Below are 24,618 nucleotides of genomic sequence, written 5' to 3'. Positions count from 1 at the left end.
GTGTGTGTGTGTGAGAGAGAGAGAGAGAGAGAGAGAGAATGTGAATGTGGTGGAATATTTTTGAACTGGCGGAGAAAGCTGAGGCAGGACCAGGGCTGTGGGCACTGATATTGTAGGAAGTATGCAGTAGGAGGTGTTAGCAAAGTGGGAAAGAAAGTTGAGGGGCGGAAAGATTGTGCGGGAAAAAAATACTTACCGTAGTCTATTAACTTAAAATGAACATAAAATTCTAGTTTTAATATTACTACCAAAGTGCTATTAAGTGCTGTTAAGCTACCAAAGATCTATTAAGTGTAGGGATGAAGAGTAGATAGTAACACGGACAGATGAAAATGAATGTTAGGGGATGGAGTGAGGAGCAGTTTTTCTCCTGGATTTTAATTGCTTAAAAAATTGTCATTGTGTATTTTTTTAATAAAACTGTATTTTACGTTCAGTTTTATTTATTTTTGGCCATGCTATGGGGCTTGCAGGTTCTTAGTTCCCTGAACAGGGATTGAACCTGGGTCCCTGTAGTGAAAGTGCTGAGTCCTAACCACTGAATCACCAGGGAATTTACTAAACTTTTAAATTTTAATTGTGGTTTTAGTACAGTTTGACAATAAAATAACTTTTTTTAAAAAAGGTGATTTTGCTATCTGAAAGCTTGGTTTGCCTCTTGGTGAGTGTTGAGCCAAAAGACACAACCAAGTCAAAGATCCATCAGGAGAAAGGATTTATTACCTGCAGCAAGTAAGAACACTGGTGATCTTTCCCAAGGCAGTGTCTCCCCAAACAGCAGAATTGGGGAAGGTTTAAGCTAAGGGTATATGCATATTCATGAAAGGACTTGAGTAGAAGTCAGCATAGAATTGGGGTAGACTGACAGAGCCCAGGCTTTAATTGATTGCAGTCATGAGGTTCAGAAGAGATCAGCAACATCAGGCCTTAGTTTCCAGTTGATCTGCTGGTTGAGCACCTGTTGTTGCTTAGTCGCTAAATTGTGTCTGACTCTTCAACCCCATGGACTGTAGCCTACCAGGCTCGTTTATCCATGGGATTTCTCAGGTAAGAATACCAAGGTGGGTTGCCATTTCCTTCTCCAGGTTGAGCACCTGAGGGGTGGTTAACTTCTGCAGAACAGCTCAAGAAAGTGCTTCAGACTCATCTTTACCATTGAAACAGAACTGGGAGTCTTTACAACTGCTTTGTTATCTTTGCTGTTGTTAATTCTCTTGCCTGTTAACAGTTTGTCCTTTTGTTCCCTTAAGATCATTATTACTGAGACCTGTTCAAGGGCAAGCATTGTGGCCAGAACTAGATCTCAAAATAGCTTAGGCCTAAAATGGCTTCAGCCAAAATGGCTTCTCTTCTGTCAAGGAAGCCATGCTTGGTTTTCTTTCCCCAGGGATCCCCTACCTTATCTGCTTACAGGATAACAGTGGAGGCAGAGGTTGTAATATGTACAAATCTAGGAATGCTAAAGATTTCCATCAGTCATTAGAGGCTTGGAAGATGCAAGGAAGGATTCTTTGGAGCCTTCAAAGGAAACACAGCCCTGCCAATGTCTTGATTTCAGATTTCTAGCCTCCAGATCTGTGGGAGAATAGATTTCTGTTGTGTTAAGCCCAGTACTTTGTTATTGCAGCCCAGGAAACTAACTTAGGCTTCTATTTTCCCAGTAGGACATGGAGAAGGATTATCAGCTGCAAGTGGGGCTAGAGTAGGGGCCAGGGAGGGAGAAGATACGACCCAGGGATCATATCAATGGCTAGATTAGTTGCTTCCAATTTTCAGGGAAGTTGGGTTCAGCTTGGATTTGGGTTTTGCCCTTTGAATTCAACCTTGAATGGAGATCAGAGCAAGTTTTGGAGGGCTTTTGCAAAGGATAAATTGTATTAATAGATCATGAAAACCAGTCTGGGTTGAAAGGAGAGGGAAGGTGAAGGGAGTGTAAGAGATAATAATTGGACATCCAAGTTAGAACGACCCCTGGGGCGGGGGGAAAATTGCAGGGATGAAAACTTGGGGAATACATGACACAGAGTAGATAAATAAGTAAATAAAGACAATAGACAATAGTGAAGGCATAGAAAGTAAAAAGAGTTGGGAGGATAGAAGATGGTGAGCAGAAAGTGGTGACTTGAAACTTAGTAGAATTTGTCTATGAGGGAATTAAATCCTTATATAAGGATTGAACTTGTTTTGAAATGTCCTGCTGCTGTTTATGGGAAGTTGAAGTCACCTCATTTGTTCTAGGAACAATCACTGTGTAACCCCTCTGTAGTGTGTATTATAGGGAACATGGGAGTCTCATTGTCTGAGCAACCCTATAACAAGACCTTGTTACTTTGTGGCTTGACCACACTGCCCTCCCAATACCCTGGGTTACACAGAGCTGGTCTCTGGGGAGGAGGAGAGGACAGCAATTCCTTCCTTGATCATCACCCTGCCCCGGAATTAAAGCAGAAGGAGCAGCACCCATGAAGGACCCTGCCTCAGAACTCTGGAAATCTTGCTCTGTGGAATCCAGTAACACCTTCAGGAAGCACCTTTTCCTTTTGATAGAAAAAAAAAGTCCTCTCATAATCTAATCTGTTTAGTTTTACACAGTAACCATTAGAATAATCTGTATTTCAAATCAAGTCACATAAAGTTTGCAAAGCATTACCATAAAATTTTCAGTTTTAGGTTCTAAGGGAGGGGGAGATTGGGGAGGGAATGATGAAAATGAGGACTATCCATATTTGTTCACCTGTTTATTCAATGTATTTTTAGTATGCTAAACTCTGGGGATGCAAAGAACTAACTCATTTGAAAAGACCCTGATGCTGGGAAAGATTGAAGGCGGGAGGAGAAGGGGACGACAGAGGATAAGATGGTTGGATGGCATCACCTATTCAATGGACATGAGTTTGAGTACACTCCAGGAGTTGGTGATAGACAGGGAGGCCTGGCATGCTGCATTCCACGGGGCCGCAAAGAGTCAGACACGACCGAGTGACTGGACTGAACTGAACTGAAACTCTGGGGAGGTGCTGATGATAGAAAACACATGTAGTCCCAGCCCTAAACTCAGGCTGCTAGTTCAGACAAAACAAGGGACTCTGCAGAGTGAGAAATGGAGCACAGACATGGCTGAGAACAGGGGTGGAGGGAGTGTTTTCCCCCTGGTGACTGGCTCTGTGTCCCATTCAGCATCCTGACCCAGCCCATTCCTGCTAGGCTGCACCTGCTGCTAGATTGCACCCCGGGGAGCAGAAGTGATAGGGCCAAAGAAAAGGGACAAAGTAAGTGATTAAATAGTTATTCCCACTGGGGGATTGTAAGTAGAAAAAATATGGGAAACCCCTGTAAGTTAATGGTTACTCAAGAAAGCAGGGTTGCTTAGCAACAAAATGCTAAGAAGCTTGTTAGCAACAATGCAGCAGAAGCATGAGACATGCCCAGAAACAATAAAACAATGGTGGCATGAGACCTACATACTGCCCGGTGAGCTCAGTAAGTTAATGATCCCTAGGATATGCTTTCTACATACTTAAAAAACAATTTGTGGACCTAGCTTGGCCTTGTAGAGACAAGAAAACTCCCCTGCTCAACCTGGAGATGATGATGGAAGCATAAAGTCTACTCAAGAAAAAGTTATTCTCCCCCTCCCCACTTTTCCTCTGACTATAAAACTGTAGCCCAATAAGTTCTTGTGGCCTAACATTTCTTGCCCACCCGTTTGTAAGCTTCACAAGCGTCCTATTCTGATGAATCACTTCTTATCACTGCCTCTGGTTGAATTCTTTTCTGCACTAACACTAAGGACTATGGTATAGCAGAGCTCTTCAGAGCCCCTGAAACGACACCTAATGGGTGATCATGGGTAATCAAAAGGGCTAATTTCTGATGGGTGTGAATAGATACATGGTATAATTAGCATCTTGGGGCAGCTAATCTATAATGCGTGATTTGTCTTTTTTAATTACAAAATTGAAGTGTTACTTGAATTAGAAAAAAAAAAAACCCAAATGTGTGCAGATTCCCAGCTTCAGTGACCCCTCTGTCCTATTCCCATTCCCCAGAGGTCATCCACCACCCATGGGAGTTATTCCAGAACCTGAAATGTATCTCAGGTTCCCTAGGTAGGACAGCTTCTAGAATAAATGCTTAAGGGAAAGTCAAAATACCATCTTAATATTACTGTGAACCTTTTGTTGCAAGTTATATCTGCCACATGTATTACTTTCTGTTTTTAAGCTTCATTTTTTCCTCTTTGTCCAACTCTGGCATAGAAGGAATATCAATCTACAAAACTTCAGAACTGTCTTTTTAATAAAGCATACAGCGTTATCTCTGGGCCCAACAGTAGCAAGAGTCCAGGAAGGAAGGAGAGTATGGGGGACTTAAAAGTGAATGATGATATGTGGATGGTGATTGGGGTGGGAGTGGGAGGGGAGCCAGGCTCTGGAAATCAGAGCCTCTCTATTAGCAGGTGCAGGCAGAGCGAACAGTCTTTCTCCTTCCTCATCTGGGCCAATCCCCTCACGGAGCCAGCGGCCAAGGGGCAGAACAGGATGGCAGAGGCCAGGGAAGGGCTTCAGGGGCAGGGGCAGCGCATCCCGCAGGGGGTGCTGGCCAGGCTGGTGGAGGGTGTGCAGGCATGGCCTTTACACAGACCCTGAGGGCTGCGACTGTGGGGATTCAAGCTTGCTTCCTGCATCACGTGCCCCTTGTTTACAGCCAGAAGGTGGGTCCCTAGAAGAGAAACCTCAGCCTTTTTATGTGCACCCAGCCCCTGGGAAAGTACAGACTCAAAACTTCAGTTGTGTGACAGGAAACTTCTGTTAAAAAATATGTTTTGGATCCCAAATGGATGCCTACAAAGAAAATTTTAGAACACAACCATTCCTAAAGACCATCTACTCCTTTTCAATAATTCAAAGTATATAATAATTTAAAATAATCAAGAGAAATAAGATGGCTTTTAGATTTGGGCTTTGATTCCAATCTCAGTTGTACTCATTAGTGGTGTATTATTTACCCTCTGGCCTCAGTTCCATCAGTAGGGTGGGGAGGACAGCACCTTGCTCGTTGGATGATTGAGGAAGAAATGAAAATAAGCCTTGCCTACAGTAAGTACTTAATGAAACAAAGGTAATGAGGGCTTCTGTTCAAAACCCTGCCTGCCGTGTGGCACTTGTTCCCCCCACTCTCCAACACCCATATCCTGCACTGGTGTATCTGTCTCACTGCTTGGTAGAAACGCAAAAATCAGGCTGAGTCTAATAAGTGCAGGTCCTGATGATCAGTCCCAACAGACAAACTGGAGGAAGGGTGAACACCTCACAGACTAATAGAAAGTATGTAGATTTTTTTTTAAAACAACAGCTTTCTTCAGATCTAGGTTTTCATCAGTTGGACGAAAGCAGGCCAGTCATAGAAAGAGGTGGTGTAAACATGGCTTGAGTAGCACTCTGGGAAGGCTGTGGGGGTGTGCGCCCTGGGGACCTCTACACTCTTGGGCAGGGGCAGAGCAGAAGCCTCTGCCCTTCTGTTGCTTTGGTCTCCAGGATCCTCCTCCAAGGTGGTCTCTCCACCCACTTCCTGCCCCGCGGCCTGAGGCACTCCTGCGTGGCTCCTGCCTCCGTGCTCTTCTCTCTGACACTCTCAGATCCCACCAGGCCTGGCTCTCAGCGTCCTCAGAGCACCTGTCCAGGACTGCATTCTCCTCAGTAAAGCCGCCCCTCCACTCCTGCCTTCACAAGGCAGCCAGGCCCCAGGCGCCGTGTTCTCGCTCACCTTTCACAGCCACAGAAGCTTCCGGAGGAAGAGAACAGGTCTGCTGTTGTTTGTTCACCTTGTAATGCTCTAAAGGGTGTGTGTGTGTGATACTGCGGGCACTCTAAGAGGGGTGTGTGTGTGATACTGTGGGTGCTCCATGGGGGGGGGGTGTGTGTGATACTGTGGGTGCTCTAAGAGGGGTGTGTGTGAGTGATACTGCGGGTGCTCTAAGAGGGGTGTGTGTGTGTGTGTGTGATACTGCGGGTGCTCTAAGAGGGGTGTGTGTGTGTGTGTGTGTGTGATACTGTGGGTGCTCTAAGAGGGGTGTGTGTGTGATACTGTGGGTGCTCCATGGGGGGGGTGTGTGTGTGTGTGATACTGTGGGTGCTCTAAAGCGTGTGTGTGTGTGATACTGCGGGTGCTCTAAGAGGGGTGTGTGTGTGATACTGTGGGTGCTCCATGGGGGGTGTGTGTGTGTGTGTGATACTGTGGGTGCTCTAAAGCGTGTGTGTGTGTGATACTGCGGGTGCTCTAAGAGGGGTGTGTGTGTGATACTGTGGTTGCTCCATGGGGGGGGGTGTGTGTGTGATACTGTGGGTGCTCTAAAGCGTGTGTGTGTGTGATACTGTGGGTGCTCTAAGAGGGGTGCGTGTGTGTGTGATACTGCAGGTGCTCTAAGAGGGGTGTGTGTGTGTGTGTGTGTGTGTGTGTGATACTGTGGGTGCTCTAAGAGCAGTGTGTGTGAGTGATACTGCGGGTGCTCTAAGAGGGGTGTGTGTGTGTGTGTGTGTGTGTGTGATACTGTGGGTGCTCTCAGAGGGGTGTGTGTGATACTGTGGGCGCTCCATAGGGGGTGTGTGTGTGATTTGTGGGTGCTCTAAAGCGTGTGTGTGAGATACTGCGGGTGCTCTAAGGGGTGTGTGTGTGTGATACTGTGGGTGCTCTAAGGGGGGGGTGTGTGTGTGTGATACTGCGGGTGCTCTAAGGGGTGTGTGTGTGTGTGTGATACTGCGGGTGCTCTAAGAGGGGTGTGTGTGTGTGTGATACTGTGGGTGCTCTAAGAGGGTTGTGTGTGTGTGTTTGTGTGTGCGCGTGCTCTTAAGTGACCATAAAGAAGCGCACAGCCAGTCACCCCTCTGTGTTCCTGTTTCAGCAACTGCTTCCCCAGCAACACATCTAATAAGGTAATAAGACATTCAAACTTTTCACACTGAAACCCTCAGAACTTGAAGGAGCCTAAGTTTGACACAGCTTTTCACATTCTCAAATAATTCTCTCAAGACTCAATAAGGAGAAAAAGGGCAGAAAGTCAGAATTGGATATAGAATTCAGATTTTTTTCTTTCAAAGACACATTTTATACAACTTTCAACATTTATACTTTCAAACAAAAGGAGCAAAAAATACACCGAGTGCTAAAAAAAAAAAAATCAAAACAGAATACAATTTTAATTTCAATATTTTAAAATACAGAAATTGAAAAGTAGGAATACCAAATACAACTTTAAACAAGTCACTTGTCCTTCTCTATAATAATCAATGTAAACTACTTAAAAACTTACAAATTTAAAACAGAAACAAAATAAATACTGTACACTTTCCCTGCCTGCAGGCAAAAGATGGGAAATACTGTTATGAATCGGAAAAAAAAAATGCTCTTAAAGCTTCAGCACCCCACTTCCCAGCCACACCCCACTCCGCCGTCACAGTGTGCTTCTGTATTCAAAGGACACACATGTGCACACACGCTGACTGCCTACCCACACAACAAGACACTACTCTGCAGACACCCCGAACGAGAAAGGCTACCAGTCACCTGGGACCATGGGCATGAAAATCAGGTCAGGAAAGTCAGTCAGGCTAGCAAAACATTACTACAAAACTAGTAAATACCAGAGCCAACAACTGTCCCTTTTCAAACTTCACAGATTTCAACCCCCTAAAACCAAGACTACCCCTCCCTGCCACCACCCTCTACCCTCCCCCCAGCCCCCCCCCCAAATCAAACAAACCTGCTGAAGCACTGGCGAAGTTAGACATTTCACAGCAAATGTGAAAATTCATATTATATAATCTCTTAAAATGAACCTTTTCACCCTCTTTCCACAGCATGAAACTGTTATGGCTTAATTTATATTAAAAGTAGAAAAGTCTTTTCGGAAGGAAACGCGGTCTGCCAAGATGCATGTGCATTTCCTGATCAGTGCTATTTCATACCTAACAACTGCATGACTTGCTTTGCAGTCAGAAGCTGTTTTTGGAAAAACTGAGGTTATAGCTTTTGATTCAGTCTAACCATAAATGTAAGGCCCTTAGTTTGGTTTAGGTTTCTTTTGCAAGATAAAATAACCTTGGGGTTCACTTAGCAAGTTACACCTCAGGTCCCTGACTATAATGTGGAAGTTATATGTATGCTTTGCAAAAATAAAAGGTGAATCCTATGAATCTTAGAGGGAAGAAATGATTCTAGGCAAGGAATCAACTCCTTATTATATATTACACCTGCTGCTGGTAATGATTATCCACCAAAATCCACCAAAGAAATATGAGTATTTCTGGGTTTTTTTCCTGCAAAATATTATATATTCTAGCACTTATGATCATTGTTTTGGTGAAAAATCTTGGGGGAAAACAACTGACACTTTGAAAAGGAAATGGCCAAAATAAAACTGGGTGGAGGCAAGGTTTATCTTTATGATTAAGTTCCATTTAAGGTTGTCTTCTGAAATAAAAGTGAATTCAGAACGTCACAGGTCTTGCATAGGTAAACTACTTGGAGGTCTTGGGCTACGTGGTAGCCAAGGTTTATTAGTGAAATAGTGCAGAGCAGATAAAACTTGTTGGAAGAATCACTGAACACAGTTTCAAAAAGGCTTTAACAAGAAAAAAATTCAATATTACACTTGTTAAGACAAAGCTTCAGGACATTAGAAAAGAACAGGAAGGGTGAGAGGGAGACCCTAAGGAGTAGAATGCAGGTAAATGAGTATTAAGTTTCCTCTACCCACTGAAGAAAAAAAGAAATACCATAACAGAACAAAACTACAGTCATGATAAGCTAATTGCTTTGGAAATAGGCATTTGCTTCTTAATGTCCTTAACTTAAATTTTTAGGTAAGGGGTATCAAATATTTGACTATGGCATGACATTCACTGAAAAATAAGAAAAATAAGGGAAGGTTGTTTAGTAAGGCTACAGCATTAAAATTCTATTACGTTCAACAGCAATGTAGTGAGTATGTCACTTCCTCTGTCTTTCCCCCTGGCTTCCAGGAAGCATATCAACATCACCCACCACAGATGAGCCGAGGCTGCAGTGTCACAGAAGAGGGGCTGCTGTAGGGAGCAAAGTACCAGAGGTCTAGTATCCACTGTGCCCCCAGCTGGTCACCGCCCTCTCTGGGTTTCATTTGTCTCTTCTTAAGCTAAAGATCAGATGTTCAACCTTCTCAAAACTGCTTTAAACGGAAATCTGGGGCATCTGAAAATGACTGACCTTTAACTTCTCTTTTTGGAGGAAGCAATTAGCTTAATAACTAATGAGAAAAATGAAGTTTTGAAAAAATTTCAAATTTATAATGAAGGCCTCATCTCTTAACATGAAATCATAAAATGCTTATACACTGCAATATCTACTACGACAGCAGTATACTGGGCCAGTTATTCATCAACTTTTTGGGGAGGTGACATCACTAGAGAGCACTTCTTGCAAAAAGCAAAATCTTTTCTTCTGAAGCTTCAAGACTCCCTTCCTACACTACAGTGGTTTCTATCTACCCAATGAGCCATTGTTGGGCAACTCAGAGCTGTCTTTGCTGATCCCCCATTATTCTTCCATCTTATTTTCCTGCCCTACTACTGTGAGTAGTTGCTAAACCAACCTAATTCCATAATTTATTTTACCCTATTCTAGTGCCTTGAAGAGTACCTAGAATCTGTGAAGCAGTACTCTTTGAGAAGAACTCAAACTAATTTTAATTACTTTAAATCATCTAATTATCTTAATGATTACTTGAGGATAAACATTCTCACTCTTCTCCACAAACTATCTCATTCCTTTTTCTTTCACTTCACGCACTGATTCTAATTCAGCACCTTGTTAAGAGATTCTTCAGTTTTTTTCTTTAGGTAGCATGCTCTGGGCATATATTTGATGTGAAGCAAATTTTATGAGTAACAGCAGTTTTCATTTAAAAATGCACATAAATGTACATTCGTTGTCAGTTGTACTTATCATAAGTTCTCTGCAAATATGAAGTGTAAATAACACTTTTCTATGTTTTTCTTGAGTTTTGATCCAAATTTACAAATGAGAAAACTAAGACTCAGAAAGAATAAGTGACTTATTCATGGTCACGCAACTAAAATATAAAGGGCAGAACTTGGACGAACATCTGGTCTTCTGCTCCTTTCATGCTATAACATGCCCCTGTGATTATGAACATTAAATTATTGATTTTTGAAATGTCTTTTATATTTTGAAAAATTTTTTTTTACTTCTATAGTTGTAGAGTGTATCTCCACTGAAACTAATAAAGTTATGTCTTGTTTTTTCTATGAATGGGCCCTCTTTTGTTTAAGTTTCCTTAGAAGTGAAAATAATACTGCTTATTTCCTAGAGAAGAATACCTTCAAGAGCAGAGATCACAACTCCAACTTTATATCCCCCCACTCCCACAGTACTAAGTAGCGCTGGGCACATAGTAGATGCATGATAAATATCTGATCTCATATGAATAAATACAGTAGAGTTCATTAAAAAGGCAATAATTGGATTAAAAAATAGAGCAGTATTCAGTGCTGAGTATTTAAGTAGTGATACAGATGAGCTTGTTTTCTGAGTTCATAAGATGGTTTTGGTTAGAATTTTCAATTCTGTATGCTTTAAAAATCAACTGATGCTCATTAAGTTCGAAGTATTTCTAGGATATTGGACTATTATGAACTGCCAGTGTTGTAGAGTTTACATCATTAATCAATACTGGAGAGCTTAGTATTATGTGATATTATGAATAGAGTACAGTGGATCCCAGGTTAACAGAAGTCACTTATTTGAATCAATAAAGGAAAATGATTACCTGCTACTACAATTAAAATTGCATACGTTAAATGATAATTGTTGGTTATTATTTGTATTTGCTTATAACTAACTAAATGCCACCACTGCTGTCTTCCTAAGTTGCAGTGTCTGTAGGGTGGTATTATTTATAAATGAGACTGAGGGAAAGACGAAAGGGTATTACAGTCGAGTCTGGACGCTGGCGGCAGTCACTTCAAAGTTCAGTCATTTCCATGAGATGCAGGGATGCAGCACAGTCAGTGATTTTATAAGAGCTTTGACTATGGAGCTCACTGGATTCAGTGGCTGAATTTTTACCAATTCACAAAAAGTTTACATGTATTCTATTTTAGTGGTTATTTCATCTTACTTAAAACTTAGCCAGTTAATGGGCTAATTAATAATTAACACTGCCAAAAATGAATCCACAGTACCTTCACTTAGAAGTTCCATATACTGGCTACTTTAAATTAGTATTTATTGGCCTAAGTACACAGGGCAGATACTGGCCACAATTTTAATTCATAAAAATAAATTAATTTATTTTCATTTTTATGGCTAAAGAAAAAAAAGGTAATTAAAAATACTTAAAGCTGTGAAAAATGTAAAGACAACAAAAGAACCCAGATCATAATGTAGCTGGAAAAAGAAATTATAATTCTTATTTCTAAACTAAAACCAAAACATGTGTACTATAACACTAAAATGGTTTATCTACAGAAAACCAAAACATCACAGTACTATATTGTGTAGGGAAGGTGGGAGAATCACGCAAACCCACAGTTTTCATATCTTGAGATCTGATGACCAGCCAAATGATTGACTGTACCTACTTCTTACCTAGTTTTGGCATAGTGTAGACAGAGTTTTGAGTCAGCCAATTATAAACATTTAGTACTTCCAAAAATATTCTTCCTGAAACCCAGATAAGACCCAGACAGTGGTCCAATCATTAAACCAAAAAGGCTAATTCATAAGATATATATATATTCCATGAAACACTGGAATGGAAACAGAGTAAGAAATATTTCTCTTTGAAAATACATTTGAATGTAACCATGAAAGACAATGGTATAGACTTCTTTTTTCTTAGCTCTTCAAGTGATACTTAAAAGGGAAAGTCCTGCTACCTTGCTGAGTGGAAAAAAAAAAAAGACAAATCCATAATATGGCCATATTTCTTTTCCATAAAAATAAATTTTATCCAATTTGCCTGTATTTTTTGTAGGAACTTATAAAATGCTCTACTGTCAGAACTGGAAATATCTCCACCCCACCCCCCAAGAAACAAGAAATTACTTGTTTTTATGTCACAGGCGGAGAGGAAAACATAAGCTATTGCAAGCAGCTGAAAACTGGCATTTAGTAAAAATTGTGCACAAAGGAGATAAATGATTCTTTAAAGCTCAACCGGATACTTAACCTCACTATGCACTGGTTAAGTTAGGACAGATGGAAGAAACTGCAAAAAGCACCCATTTTACTCCAAATCCACATCTTAAATAACTCATTAGAAGGTTAAGAAATAAAAAACTAAACACACACACACACACACACACACACACACATACACACCCAATTCATCTACTCCAACATGCTTGCTTCTATACAACTTAATATAGTATAGTCTTATTATATTACGGCTTATTATGCAGATTTGAATATTCTAAGTCAAACCATATTTCATATTTTCCAACAGATTAGGTATACAGAATAAAAGCATCATAAAATATAACCTCTGTGGCAGGTGCTGGCCCTGCCCTCCAACACCAGCAGTATGAAGAAGGCCCTCTGGAGTTACAAATGTATTTGGAAAACTACAAACATGACAATTTAATCAAACTTATAATACTTTTCCCACAAGTAGGGAAAAGATATTAAAGCTGTACTCTTTGGGACCCAGATATCATCAGCAAAAGTGAAAATGCAAGAAGCCTATTTTTCTATTTAGAAGAAAACTGCAATGTCAAACGAAATGAGAAATGTGGGGTCTTGAATGTAGTTCTTACACACTGGCTACGAAAGTGTTTCCCTGCAAAGAGAAGAGTCTGTGTCGTCACGAAATGAGGGGGAGTGCAGAGGGAAGGTGGGACATAGGTAATCGACCTGGATAACAGTATGCACCTTGGATGTTAGCAAAAGCGAAGCTAATAGCTTATAAAAAACACATGAAATATATAAAATAAAATGATTTTCATATACATCTTAATTTAAAATAATTAATGCATCAAATCCCTGTTTAAGACTTTAACCTGAATAGCAAATTTAAGAGTCCAGACTAGTTACTGTTACCGTGGCTCTTCCCCACGTGTAACATACACACTATCAAAAATAATTTAAAAACCTTCACATTCTTAAATCTAAATTAGTGAGATATTTCTCCAGAAATCTTCCAAATAAATAGCTTTAAAAAAGAAAGAATTTAAAAGCTGTTAACTTTAAAAAAAAAAATCTGTTAAATAAATTACTGATAATTCTTTACCCTATCACTGAAAATAAATCAAAACACTACCAACAACAAAATGAAATTCAAGCCCTGACAAGAGACCCTTTCCAGTTCAAGGTCTCTTTTTAAGGTTCTACCCTCCTTCTTCCTCTCCCCACCAGGTCCAAAATGGTTATTGCTGAGTGGGTGTGGCACAGTGAAAATGCAGCATCAGGTTCATTTTGTTCTTCAGGCAGTGTTCCCTACTGTACATGCAAACTGCTTCAGTGGGGCGCGTGGAAGCTCCAGGCTCCCGCACCCCAAGACCAGTCTCCGAAGGGAATAGTGGCCACGGCCGCAGCTCCGTCACACAAAGAAACGTGCGTGGCCATTTCTGTTCAGTTTAAGGATCTTCCCGAGACGCTGTTTGGCTGTTGCCATTCCTTTTTTTGGACGTTTACCTACAAAATACAGCACACCAACAGCAGTGTAAGTAACAGTGAAAATCACAGTTGATAGCACCTGGAAGACTTAAAGCAGAGCGACACGGCAGGCAAAGGCTTTTAGGTGTCCTGAATGGGTCGAGTCTCACGCCTGGAAGTCCACTGCTTAAAACCCTTCCAGCTCACCCATGAGATAAGGGCCAGCCTCCTTCCTAAGACTTACAGGACACTCCCCCGGGCTAAGCCCTGCCTGTCTCTTCAGCACCAGCTCTTACCATCCTGCCTCAAACCGCTCCAGCGATGCACCTGTTCCGTCCTCGCCCCCCGCTGTCTCTCCCCCATCCTGGGCCACGCTGTCTCCTCTGCTGTCAGTACTGTCGACCCTATCCCTTCCCCCGCCTCACAACAGCTAACCCATCACAGCCTTTCCAGGATCCACCTCCCCCTCCAGGAAACCCCTCCTGCTCCTCTGGGCTGACTGAGATACCTTCTCTGTCCCCATAGTAATCTGAGCACCTATCAATGCAGTGTCCATACCCAGCAGGCTGTAAGCAATGTGAGTGCAGAGACATGTCTATTTAACTTAACTTACACACGTGTAACGTTACCTTTTGTTGCCTGGTTGCTGATAGGTGGTGGATTTGACGCAGGTCTCTTGGTGGGGTGAAGGGGCACTGAAAAGGAAGTTTCACCAACAGGCCTTTCTGGGCTTATACTGCCGTTACTTAGCTGGCACGCCCCTGATATCAAGCTTGAACTCTGCGTATACTTTGCATTCTGAAGGCTTGAGCCACTGCTGTCCACAGAATTCCTACTTTGTACTTTCTGACTGATTTCTGATGAAACTTCCTTCTTGATGCATTTCTGGCCTCTATTTAGATCCTAAGAAAGAAGGAAATAAGGCCGAATTTTTAGGGTTTCTTTACGAGAAGTAATGTATTAACAATTTAAGAGAGAGAAGAAATAGATTACTGAACTTGGGTTTTTTTAACATGAAGTGGCCATAGATGACCCCTCCTGATGGTCATCTCATTCTAAAACCTAGTAGCTCTGAAGGATTCAGGTTTTAAAGATGCCTCATAACTTGAGACATCTTCAAGTCGAGAAGAAAACATTATAGATAGATAAGATAGATGACTGGTAGGTCTTGAAATCAAAACAGAGAGGGTCCCAACCAGAATTAAAGAGAGAAAAGGAAAAGATAAACCTGAAAAGAGCATACTGTAGACATAATGTTTCATGAAACTAGTTTTAAGTGTGTGTTTGTGTCTGTGTATTATAGTGAATTTCTGATTCTGTAATGGTCAAGTAAGTTTTAAAAACAGCATTAAACACAGACTTGCTTTAAAACAGTCTTACAAATACGCTTGAGCATTAAAACAGTCTTACAAATACGCTTGAGTATGAAGAAACAGCTTTTCAATTTGATACACTATTCTAATACCTCTATAGATTACAAGAAACAGAAATTCTATTTTCTCTAAGGTGATCTTGCTCATCATTTGTCTTCTGCTTCTTCATTTTCAAAGACAATTATAAAAGCAACAGCTGAATTTAAATAACAGCTTACCTTTTAATACTAAATCCAATAATGCTACTGAGTTATAAATTTTATAACCAGTGAGGCACTATAGAATCATACATTAGTAAGTGAATTCTTAATAGTTAAGGAATTTCTTACCTGACCTTTGTCTCTGGAGCATATCCTCCCATGAAAAGAACTTGTACTTGCCTTTAAAAAATAACTTGGTTCTTTCTCTTATTATAAAAGTAATTGACAAGTATTTAGAAAATATAAATAAGCCAAATGAAGAACGTTAAAACCACCCATTTTTCTGTTATTGAGAGAGCAAATGGGGTTGGGGAGGCTTGGAGACTCCACTGTGCCACTTAAGAGTTTTGATTCTTTCTTTGGTTGTCATTTTCCAAGGTCTGCAGCAAAAAGGTTATGCTGCTGCTACTGCTAACTCGCTTCAGTCGTGTCCAACTCTGTACGACCCCACAGACAGCAGCCCACCAGGCTCCTCTGTCCCTGGGATTCTCCAGGCAAGAATACTGGAGTGGGTTGCCATTTCCTTCTCCACAAAAGGTCATACAGCCTTCCTTTTTTGGTGCTACTGGCAACGTTTTTAAAAAAAGGTATTTTGGGGGTTCATTTTGTTTGGTATAAGCATTCATACATGAGAATCCTCAGACATCAAGTGTCTTCTCTTAGAGCAGTGACTCTCAATCTGGACTTAATGAATGGTCTGGGGTGAGGGTGGGGTACAAACCATGAGAAAAACGTAAGCACAAGTCATATTCATGGAGAACATTTTTTGGAAAGAAAACATTTTCCTGTAACTGCCATCAAATTCTCAAAGAAATTTGGTATCTAAAAATGCTCAATAAACAACAGCAGAGATTAAAAGGTCCTTGTGGTATTGCGGTACTTTTTTCCTTTCATGTTTCATTCTAGGCAGACATAACCTAAAGGTATTGGCAGCCAGGAGTTTTTAACTGCTTTCTTAAATAAGTTGCTTTTTTCCAGATAACATTCTATCCATAAACCTTTCATTGGTTAGTACATCAGAATCCCTAAAAATGGACAGCTGTTCAAAGGTACATTTAATGACAATTATTAAGCTTTCTACATCTGGGGGTTGATTACTGATTGCAGTTTTAAAAACAAAAGCAAAAACAGAGCTAATGACAATCCTATTTCAATATTTCAAACCTTGAATATACCTGAAGATTAAATCTGGAAGTTGTATCAAATTGTTTAATCCAGGAAGAACTCCTCAACTCTTGATCTTCAGTCTTGACATGATATCCTAAAGAGAAATTTTAATTAAAAATCTTCTCACAAACTGGATCTTAAAGAACAAAGTTAGCCTGCTGCTTAAAACTGAAAGTAAATTTATGTTGACATTTTATTCAAAAAATGAGCATGCTAACTCTTTATTCATATACTTTCACCATACTCCTTTCCCTCTCAAAAACAAAACAGTCACCAGCTTGCAATCCAACATGTTAATTATTTCAGTTCTCTCAAAGACTGTCTTTCTTTCTACAGCAGGTTTTGGGCCAGATGCTGGAGGACCTAGATCAAATTCTGTGGCCATCTGTTGTAGATGTAAAACCAAGTGCAATACAGTCTCTCTAAAAATAGTATATTTTCCCATACAGAATAAAGGCATATGTTTGCCTGAATCTGGCAGCATTTCCAGAGAAGCTTTCTTTTCAAGGGGCCAAAGAGATTATAGGAAGACAGAATGATAAGTGGAAAGACAGAAAAATCCAGATTTGAACTTGAGATCTTTCATTACCAATACATCTTTAGCCAAGTTATATAACCTCTTTAAACCTGAGTTTCCTCTTATACAATAAGCAAAGATTTTGAGACCACATGATCTAGTCTTGGATTCAAATTCCAGTCACTGAGTAGCCATGTAAGTGTGGGCAAGTTAATTCCACTAAATCTTTTTTCCTTTACCTATTAAAGCTACATTACACACACCCAACATGTCATTTCAAGAATTAAGTGAAATGAATGCCAAGCTCCTGGCACATAATCAACACAGCTAGGTGGGAATGAACATAATTCCTATAACAGACTTCAGTTTTAATGTAGTACCATCTTTTCCCTAATCCTCCTCAGATTTTTGGGAAACAAAACATCTCTCTAAAAGCAGACAGAAGGAAACACTCAGGCACCACTGATACCGCCAGCAAGTCTCCTCTCTTTCCCAATGTCTCCTGTTAAGTAGAAGAGGATACCCTCCAGCAGAAACAGCTGAAAGCTCGCCTTCCCTTCCATAAAAGGAAAAAGAGTGGATTGTTCAAACTAAGCACATCAATTAAGACACAAACATGCCCTCCATTCTGATCAGCTTATAAAAGGGAAACAACACTGTCTTGCAAGTCAGTGAATACAACCCCTAATCCGTTAATTTACATTGTGAGTTATTCTATTTGCAGCTAACATTTGTCAACATCATATATATATATATATATATATCTGCCAATATGTCTAACACCATCTCCAACTAAAGATGTTTAATAAACATTTCTTGTTCATAATCTTTAACCTCAAGCTAGGATTACAGGGCTATTAAGGTGAGGGTTCTATGTTATTTTTCAGAAAATTACAATTTATGTTTCTTACCACTTTCCACTGGCTTATCACAGCGATACAACTGCCTGACCTCATGGTTACTGCTGTGGCAGCTGCTGGGGTCCTGGAGAGAGGGTCTTTCACCACCGCAGTCTGTGCTTTGAATCTGCCTTTGTAAACACGTGGAATAGTGCAACCCTGCCATAGACAGCATGCCCTGAATAGCTTCTTCCTCTGTGCTCGTCGAGGTAGGACATTCCCTGAAGGGCAGATCAACAGAAAAGACAAGAACTTTTTTACTCTTAAGGAAATATTTGGTAAATTTTAAAACCAAAACACACACACACAAAACAAAAACCCCCAAACAAAACAAACAAAAAATAACAAATGTTTTCCTATAATTTATATAACATTGTAATAAGACCATCATCATCAGCATGCCTACCTTTTAACTGGAATTTCGCTTCGAGATGGCTTTTGGCTCTTTTGAAGGAAGTTCCTCATCACATTAGATTCTTCCTTAAAGTTTGATGTTATCTCTTGTTTCTTTTCATCACCTGAACTTTCAGACTCTTCAGTGGTAAAATTATTTTTCTGAGATAATTAAATAGAAGGAAGTCTATATAAGAAATCAGAACACGTTTATACAAACTAACCAAAAACAGTTTATCCATCTAAAGGGAAAGTGAGAACTTCATTATCATGGAATTATTTCTGTGTTTCATATGATAAAGTGGAAATAAATCTCTAGTTACTGCAGTAACATAATTCCTTAGTTTTACAAAAAAAAAAAAAAAAACCACACAGTACAGGCTTTCTTTAAGGCAAAATGAAATATAACCTATGAGGAAATATGAGAAACGAGAGCTGTATCTCCCTCCACCCTTTCCAAAATCAGACAGAAGCTTTGTTGATCAGATGTAAGTAGTCACGTGACGGGGTGTGTGTGTAATTACCACTGAAGAGAAGGCTCTGTGCCACAAAGGTCAGACAGACAGGCTTCGGGAAAGCTGTCATCCACTTTCCTCCCATGTAAAGGAAAGTGGGTGTTCATCTTTCCACCACATAACTGTAAGTTACAGGGTCCCAGGCATACCAGTGCAGTGCAATCAGGTCCAGAGTCTTCTGAATCAGAAATATCAGAATATTCAGATGATCGATTCCTGAGTTCTGATTTCACACTTGTTAAAAACCCTGAGAAGGAAAGTGATCAGAGAAAAAGAGCCATCAGAACTGGAACAAAGTGCCATCCAAAGCCCGTCCAACTCAACTGCGCCGGCTCTGTCCTTTCTCATTGCTTTCATTGTCTTCATTTCGTTCTTCCCCCAAGGGTTTTTCCCCTAATTAACCAAGATACAGATTGAAGTGTATTCTTAAAACTTCTGTGGTATTTATCAAATATGGTTTACAATCCTTGCATGGGTGGGTTGACTATTTTATTTCTTCCCAGAAAAAAACCTCAACACTAAAATTAGCTACAATGCTTTTCACTTTCTGTTATGCTTTATTTGTCTCAACAGAAAACAAAACAAAAAAACTCTCCTGAGCCTAAGACACATTCAAGTAGACAGTGAATTCAACAAGCTTATAGACCAAGCTTCACCCTTGCCTCTCTTTCCCCACAGCACTTTCGGCTAGCAACTGCTGGATAAAGTCCATTGATCAGCTGTGTCTCCCCTGGCATGCGAACAAATGTAGAGTCACTGACTAAAATAACAAACTTATCTGGAATTATCAGGAACTGAGGTATTCGACATGGATTTAATAATGTTAATTATCTAGAATATTCACTTATCAAGTACGAAAATGTTTAACTACTTTTTAAGATAGAAGGGTATACGGAGGCCCTGAAAAATGTTGAGAAAATGAAAGACTTCATTCAAAGATCTCAAGGAGGAGGAGGTGTTACTATTCATCGCATTGATGGTAACCAATTAATAACCAAGTAGAGCCTTCTTGTCAATATGCAATCAAATAAAATAATACTTGGGTTACTAATAGCTTCAGATCAGCCAGTTATATATGTCTCCTAATTCTGAAAACCATATGTATGTTAGCTAAAAGTATCTTGGAAATTGCACTACATTTTCAACTGCTTCATAATTCGGAGTAGAGGCCCATAAAATGCATGAGCTTTTATGTGACTCTTGAAAAAACTGTCATTAGATGAGGGTGTCACTGGCCAATGACATCCTTGTCACTAATACCACTTTCCCCAGCTGCCACCCCTCATTGGGAGGTCACATTCAGCATTTCCCTGATGGAGAGAGGACTCAGAAATGCTCCAGATTTCTCAAAAGAGTATTAGGGACACAAGAAATTTTAATCCTACTACTAATTTAAGCACTTTAAAATTAGCAAGTTACCTGACATATTATTAGCATATTAATAATGAACAGACCTTTTAAAATGACCATTAAAACAAACATACTGTTAAGTGGTTTTTGAGACTCTTCATTCTCCACTCCCTCTATTCCTGAACTCTCTTCCATCTTCACTTTTGCCTTTTTTGTCCTTCTCTTATCCTCTTCATTTTCACTATCTGCTGTATAAAGACTCTGATCTGTGAAGGGTTGTCTCTCATCCCTGTACACAGAGGGAAAAATAATCAACTCAGAAAATAGCGCAACTATGCAGCCAAACAGTATTACACTCTCCTTACTTTGCAGAGAAAACTGAGAATTGAGACACTTTCCCCATATTTCAGGCAGGTGTGCAATGGTCTGGACCCAGAATAAAATGAACAGAGGGAATCCATGGAAAACTAAACTCTCTGACACTTTCATCTACTTCACGTACTTAATTATCCTTCCATTTGTCAGCAGTAATCGAAGATCATTATCTTTCGCTCTCCATTCAGGTACTGTGGAAGATGGCTGGAGATGTTTGTTGAATTTTCCATTCAGTTTTGAGCTCAGGATGTCCTTAAAGTATAAAAACAGAACTTACTTAACCTCCACCCTCAAAAATACCTGCTTGACAGGTAAAGGAGCAGGAGAGTGTACCACCACCTCCCCCTGCCCTGGTCCCCACAGCCCTGCATGCTAAGAGTGCTGGGCAGCCTCCAGAGGCTAGGGCATTTGCAGTGATGCAGCATGGAAGCTAAATGACTCCTAAAACCAGCATGAATGTGGTTCATCTTTCTGTAGGGCCAGTAACAGTAAAATACATTCTACAAAGCAGAATATAAAATCTGCCTCACGTGAATTCAGACATTTCACTCTTGTAGAAAGCTGGAAAACTGGAGAAGTACTGCCTTCGTGTATTTTGAGTTCTCTTTCCCTTGTTTCTCCCTAACTGCTGGGTCCTTTCTGGTTCCCCCATCTCTGACCTAATCTTTAGTCTTCCCCCCAGGTACTCTCAGCGATTTACAGGTCACCATCCTGCTATCACCAGGAACAAAGGCCACCGAGTGACATAAAGGCACAACAGTGGCAGGTTTTTAAAACATAAAGAATATTTCCTTTAATATTTTTCTTTAATAATATATAGAGCTTCTTATAATAACCTGAATCTTCTCCCACATAGCTATGGATGAATCTTCTACCAGATGGCTATGGGTTGAAGGAGGTTTAGAACAACAAAAGCTTACAACAGTATAAATATAATTATATAAAATTTAAAATATTTAAGGAAGCTTTAATTTCTATATAACATCTGTAAATATGTTAATTCAGAGATACTGCTATCTTACTCATTTTAAACTGTCCTCTCCTTAAGATGTACAAACATGGATGACATGGATCTCATCACAGGTCAGTAGCATGTTGTCCAAAGGCCCCACACTGAGCTCATCACTCTGTCAGGCCAGCATTTCTCAAACTGTAATGAGTTTAATAGTCTCCCAGCCTAACAGTGATGCATGCTGCTGCCGCTGGGCCAGGGAAAGGCCTACAGCACCTGCACTTTCCTCTGCCTTCAATACTCCTCCTCAAGTCTGTGTATCCACCTGACTTCTTCTATGTAAGTGTCTGTCAAATGCACCCACCTAAGAGGTTCTCCGATCACCTTAGCAGAAGCAGCCAACCACCAGCCCCTTTATTCTACTGCTCTCTTCATGACCTTTTTATCTGAAATTATACGACTTTAATACCTGTCTCTGACTTCGATCCTTCCAACTTGAACTAGGATGGAAGCTCCATGAGGGCAGGGGCTTGGGTTTTGCCCACTCTGGTACCTTCCCCAGAGCCTAGAAGAGTACCTGGCACTCAGTAAACACTCGATACACATGTCAGCAAACCGATGGGACCTGTTCGTCCTACTTCTACACCGAAGCATGCCCCCATCACAAGCAGAAGTGCTGCTGACCCCTAGGGTGCTAAGCAAAGCTCAGACAACAAGAATGGCCAGCCTGGTCTCTTTCTATCATCCTTCTGAAGGCCTTTCAGAAATGACTGAGTCTCTCACGTAACCATGGAACAGAAGCTTGCCTCTTCCCAGGGACACATCTCCAGTCTTCTGAGCACCTCCCTCGTGTGGAGCTCCAGGATGTCGAGGTTGGAAGGAGTTCGGACATTGTGGTCTCGAAGTTTCCGCATCCTTCGTCGGGAATGGTATGGGGAAGCTGCTTCACTTGAGGACCGTGAAACTGGACACACAGAAGGGATTCCCTGAGATTTAACTGGTTTGCCGTTTTCCTCCTTTAAGAACAAAATTTGGGGTATTTTTATGACAAGGCCACAAACATAAGTGACTAAATAATCATCTATAAAAATATTTTAGAAAACAAAAAACATTCCTTTTCATCATAAAAACAAAAAACACCAAATTATAAAACCTGAACAGCTCTACTGAGATCTTTTCCCCTTTTCTCTCCCACATAAAATACTGTGAACACATATCCTTGATTTTCAACATCATTTTAAAGGCTGTATCATATTCTACTGTAGAGATATAGCATAATTCATTGACCTAATACTTAGGGATAGATATTGTTTTCATTTTTTTACTATCATTTTGGTTCCAAGAGGTGATAGTGGTAAGCAGGTATGGTCATATATCAAGTTTAACTGGAATTGTCTTCTTTACTTTATTAAAGTAATGCTAAGTCAAGGTATATGCCAGTTAGAAATCATACACTAATTTATACTTCCTATCAGCGGAGCAAAAATACAGAATTTTATCTTTGCCAATGTGATAAACCATCATTTGAAATCATAAATTATGTGGTAATATGTGGTTGAATACTTTTTCACATATTGAGAATATTTTTCATATTTTTATTGAATTGGCCATTTCCATCTCTTCTTTAATGAAATTTCTGTTTATATTTTCTTTGTACATTTTTCTACAGTCATTTTGCTGCCTTCTGTACTCCCTACCCTCCAATTAAAAAAAAAACAAAACACTTTGGTGACTATTTTTGTCCAATTATTCTTCCAAGAATATTTCACCATTTTCAATTTGTAATACTAATTTGCAATTGACATATTTTAGAAATGACACTTCCATTTATTAAACTAGAGTTTTATTTCTCTTAGTAAAGATTTATAGTTTTTTCATATAGACCTATACTTTTTTATTGAGTGTATTCTTAGTTTTGGTTATTGTTGTGATATATATTTATATATTTACACATTTATATATATTAAGATTAAATATATGACTTTTGACTTTAAAAATTCATGTATATGCAGCTCTTCAAAAACATAAAAAATTCCCTACTCTATCTGAACATGTTGAGAATTATATGAAGTACTCTATCCAAGGATATTAAATCCAACATTTTAATACCTCTTTTTGGTTTCCCAAATACAGCCCTGATCTGAGCCATTAAATTATCAGCATCCATTCCTCCACTTAACTTCCTTTCAGTTCAAGCTAGACACTAACAGAACCACCTTCCTGAAGAATTACTTTAATTAAAATCCCCTATCTTTAACACCTAGAATATCTTCTAATTAATAAAATACCTAATGTCAGACTTCATGGGCTTTTATCAAAGGGCATATACCTAACCCAGGTGTCATAATATTTTCAGTTGAGTGGGTCTCCTTGCCCCAACCCTCTTTCCAATCCAACTTCACCGGTTCTTACTCATGTTACACATCTTAACATGCATTTATCTTTGCATTGCAGAAATGAGTGAGATCTGAAAGTTTTGTTTATTCTGTATTTTTTTCATTTTTGGAGTAACCTGAAAAACCTGAAGTAACTTGGTAACTACATCCTTATTACTTCATGATGATACAATATTCCAGATTTCTCTGTAGGGCTTTGAAACCCTGAGACTCCTTTCAAGATACAGCTCATTCTAGTTCTTCTAAGAATGTCGAGGCTTTCCAGTATTTGTAGTGTGATGGTAGATCCAACTGCTTCTCAAAATAGATAGGAACCAAGCATTTAGATGATAGTTTCTACTCTTACCTCTATTGCTCGAATTACTTTAGAAAGTTCTTTAATAAGATGTCCAGGTCTAACATTGTCTGGAATTTCAAAGGCATGTTCAGATACAAGCTGTATTTGGATTAACAAAGATAAGACAACCAAAGTTATTCACATTTTAAGATGTAAAAACTAATAAATTTTTAAGTTCTCTAGATTTTATAGACAAAGTCAAATACCAACAAGCCAGGTCTCAGAACTCATGGAGCTGGTTTCATAGCTTCTAAGGAGATCCTTATTGACTTATGAAATCCTTTTACTTTGAGTTAAACATGGACTTGTCTTACTGTGAATTCTGCTTAAAATGGACTCTACACCTCAAAGCCTACTGTAATTCTAAATACTACTATAATTAGTAAAGAAACTAATGAAGTCTTAAATTTAATTCATAATACAAAAGGATTTGTAAGGGGAAACATAGGCACTAAAATAATCCTAGCTTCTCATGGTAAATCTAATTCATA

At 39.7% G+C, this 24,618-nt stretch overlaps 1 protein-coding gene across 1 annotated transcript in view; it reads right to left on the bottom strand.

Annotated features, from left to right (window-relative positions):
• Nucleotides 7,066-24,618, bottom strand: part of KDM7A (lysine demethylase 7A) — a 76,047-nt gene continuing 58,494 nt past the window's right edge. The window contains exons 11-20 of the mRNA XM_018046869.1: nt 24,137-24,226; nt 22,201-22,410; nt 20,570-20,694; nt 20,202-20,356; nt 18,867-18,964; nt 18,216-18,364; nt 17,822-18,030; nt 16,402-16,487; nt 14,283-14,556; nt 7,066-13,692 (exon numbers count right to left, since the gene is read on the bottom strand). Of these exons, the coding sequence (XP_017902358.1) occupies nt 13,598-13,692; nt 14,283-14,556; nt 16,402-16,487; nt 17,822-18,030; nt 18,216-18,364; nt 18,867-18,964; nt 20,202-20,356; nt 20,570-20,694; nt 22,201-22,410; nt 24,137-24,226 (1,491 nt within the window). The 3' untranslated portion in view covers nt 7,066-13,597. The remainder of the gene's footprint in view (nt 13,693-14,282; nt 14,557-16,401; nt 16,488-17,821; nt 18,031-18,215; nt 18,365-18,866; nt 18,965-20,201; nt 20,357-20,569; nt 20,695-22,200; nt 22,411-24,136; nt 24,227-24,618) is intronic.

Source organism: Capra hircus, chromosome 4, assembly GCF_001704415.2.
Source record: "Capra hircus breed San Clemente chromosome 4, ASM170441v1, whole genome shotgun sequence".
NCBI classification, from domain to species: Eukaryota; Metazoa; Chordata; class Mammalia; order Artiodactyla; family Bovidae; genus Capra; species Capra hircus.
The sequence above is the reverse complement of the archived record's forward strand: the minus strand, read 5'-3'. Positions and strand labels throughout refer to the sequence as shown.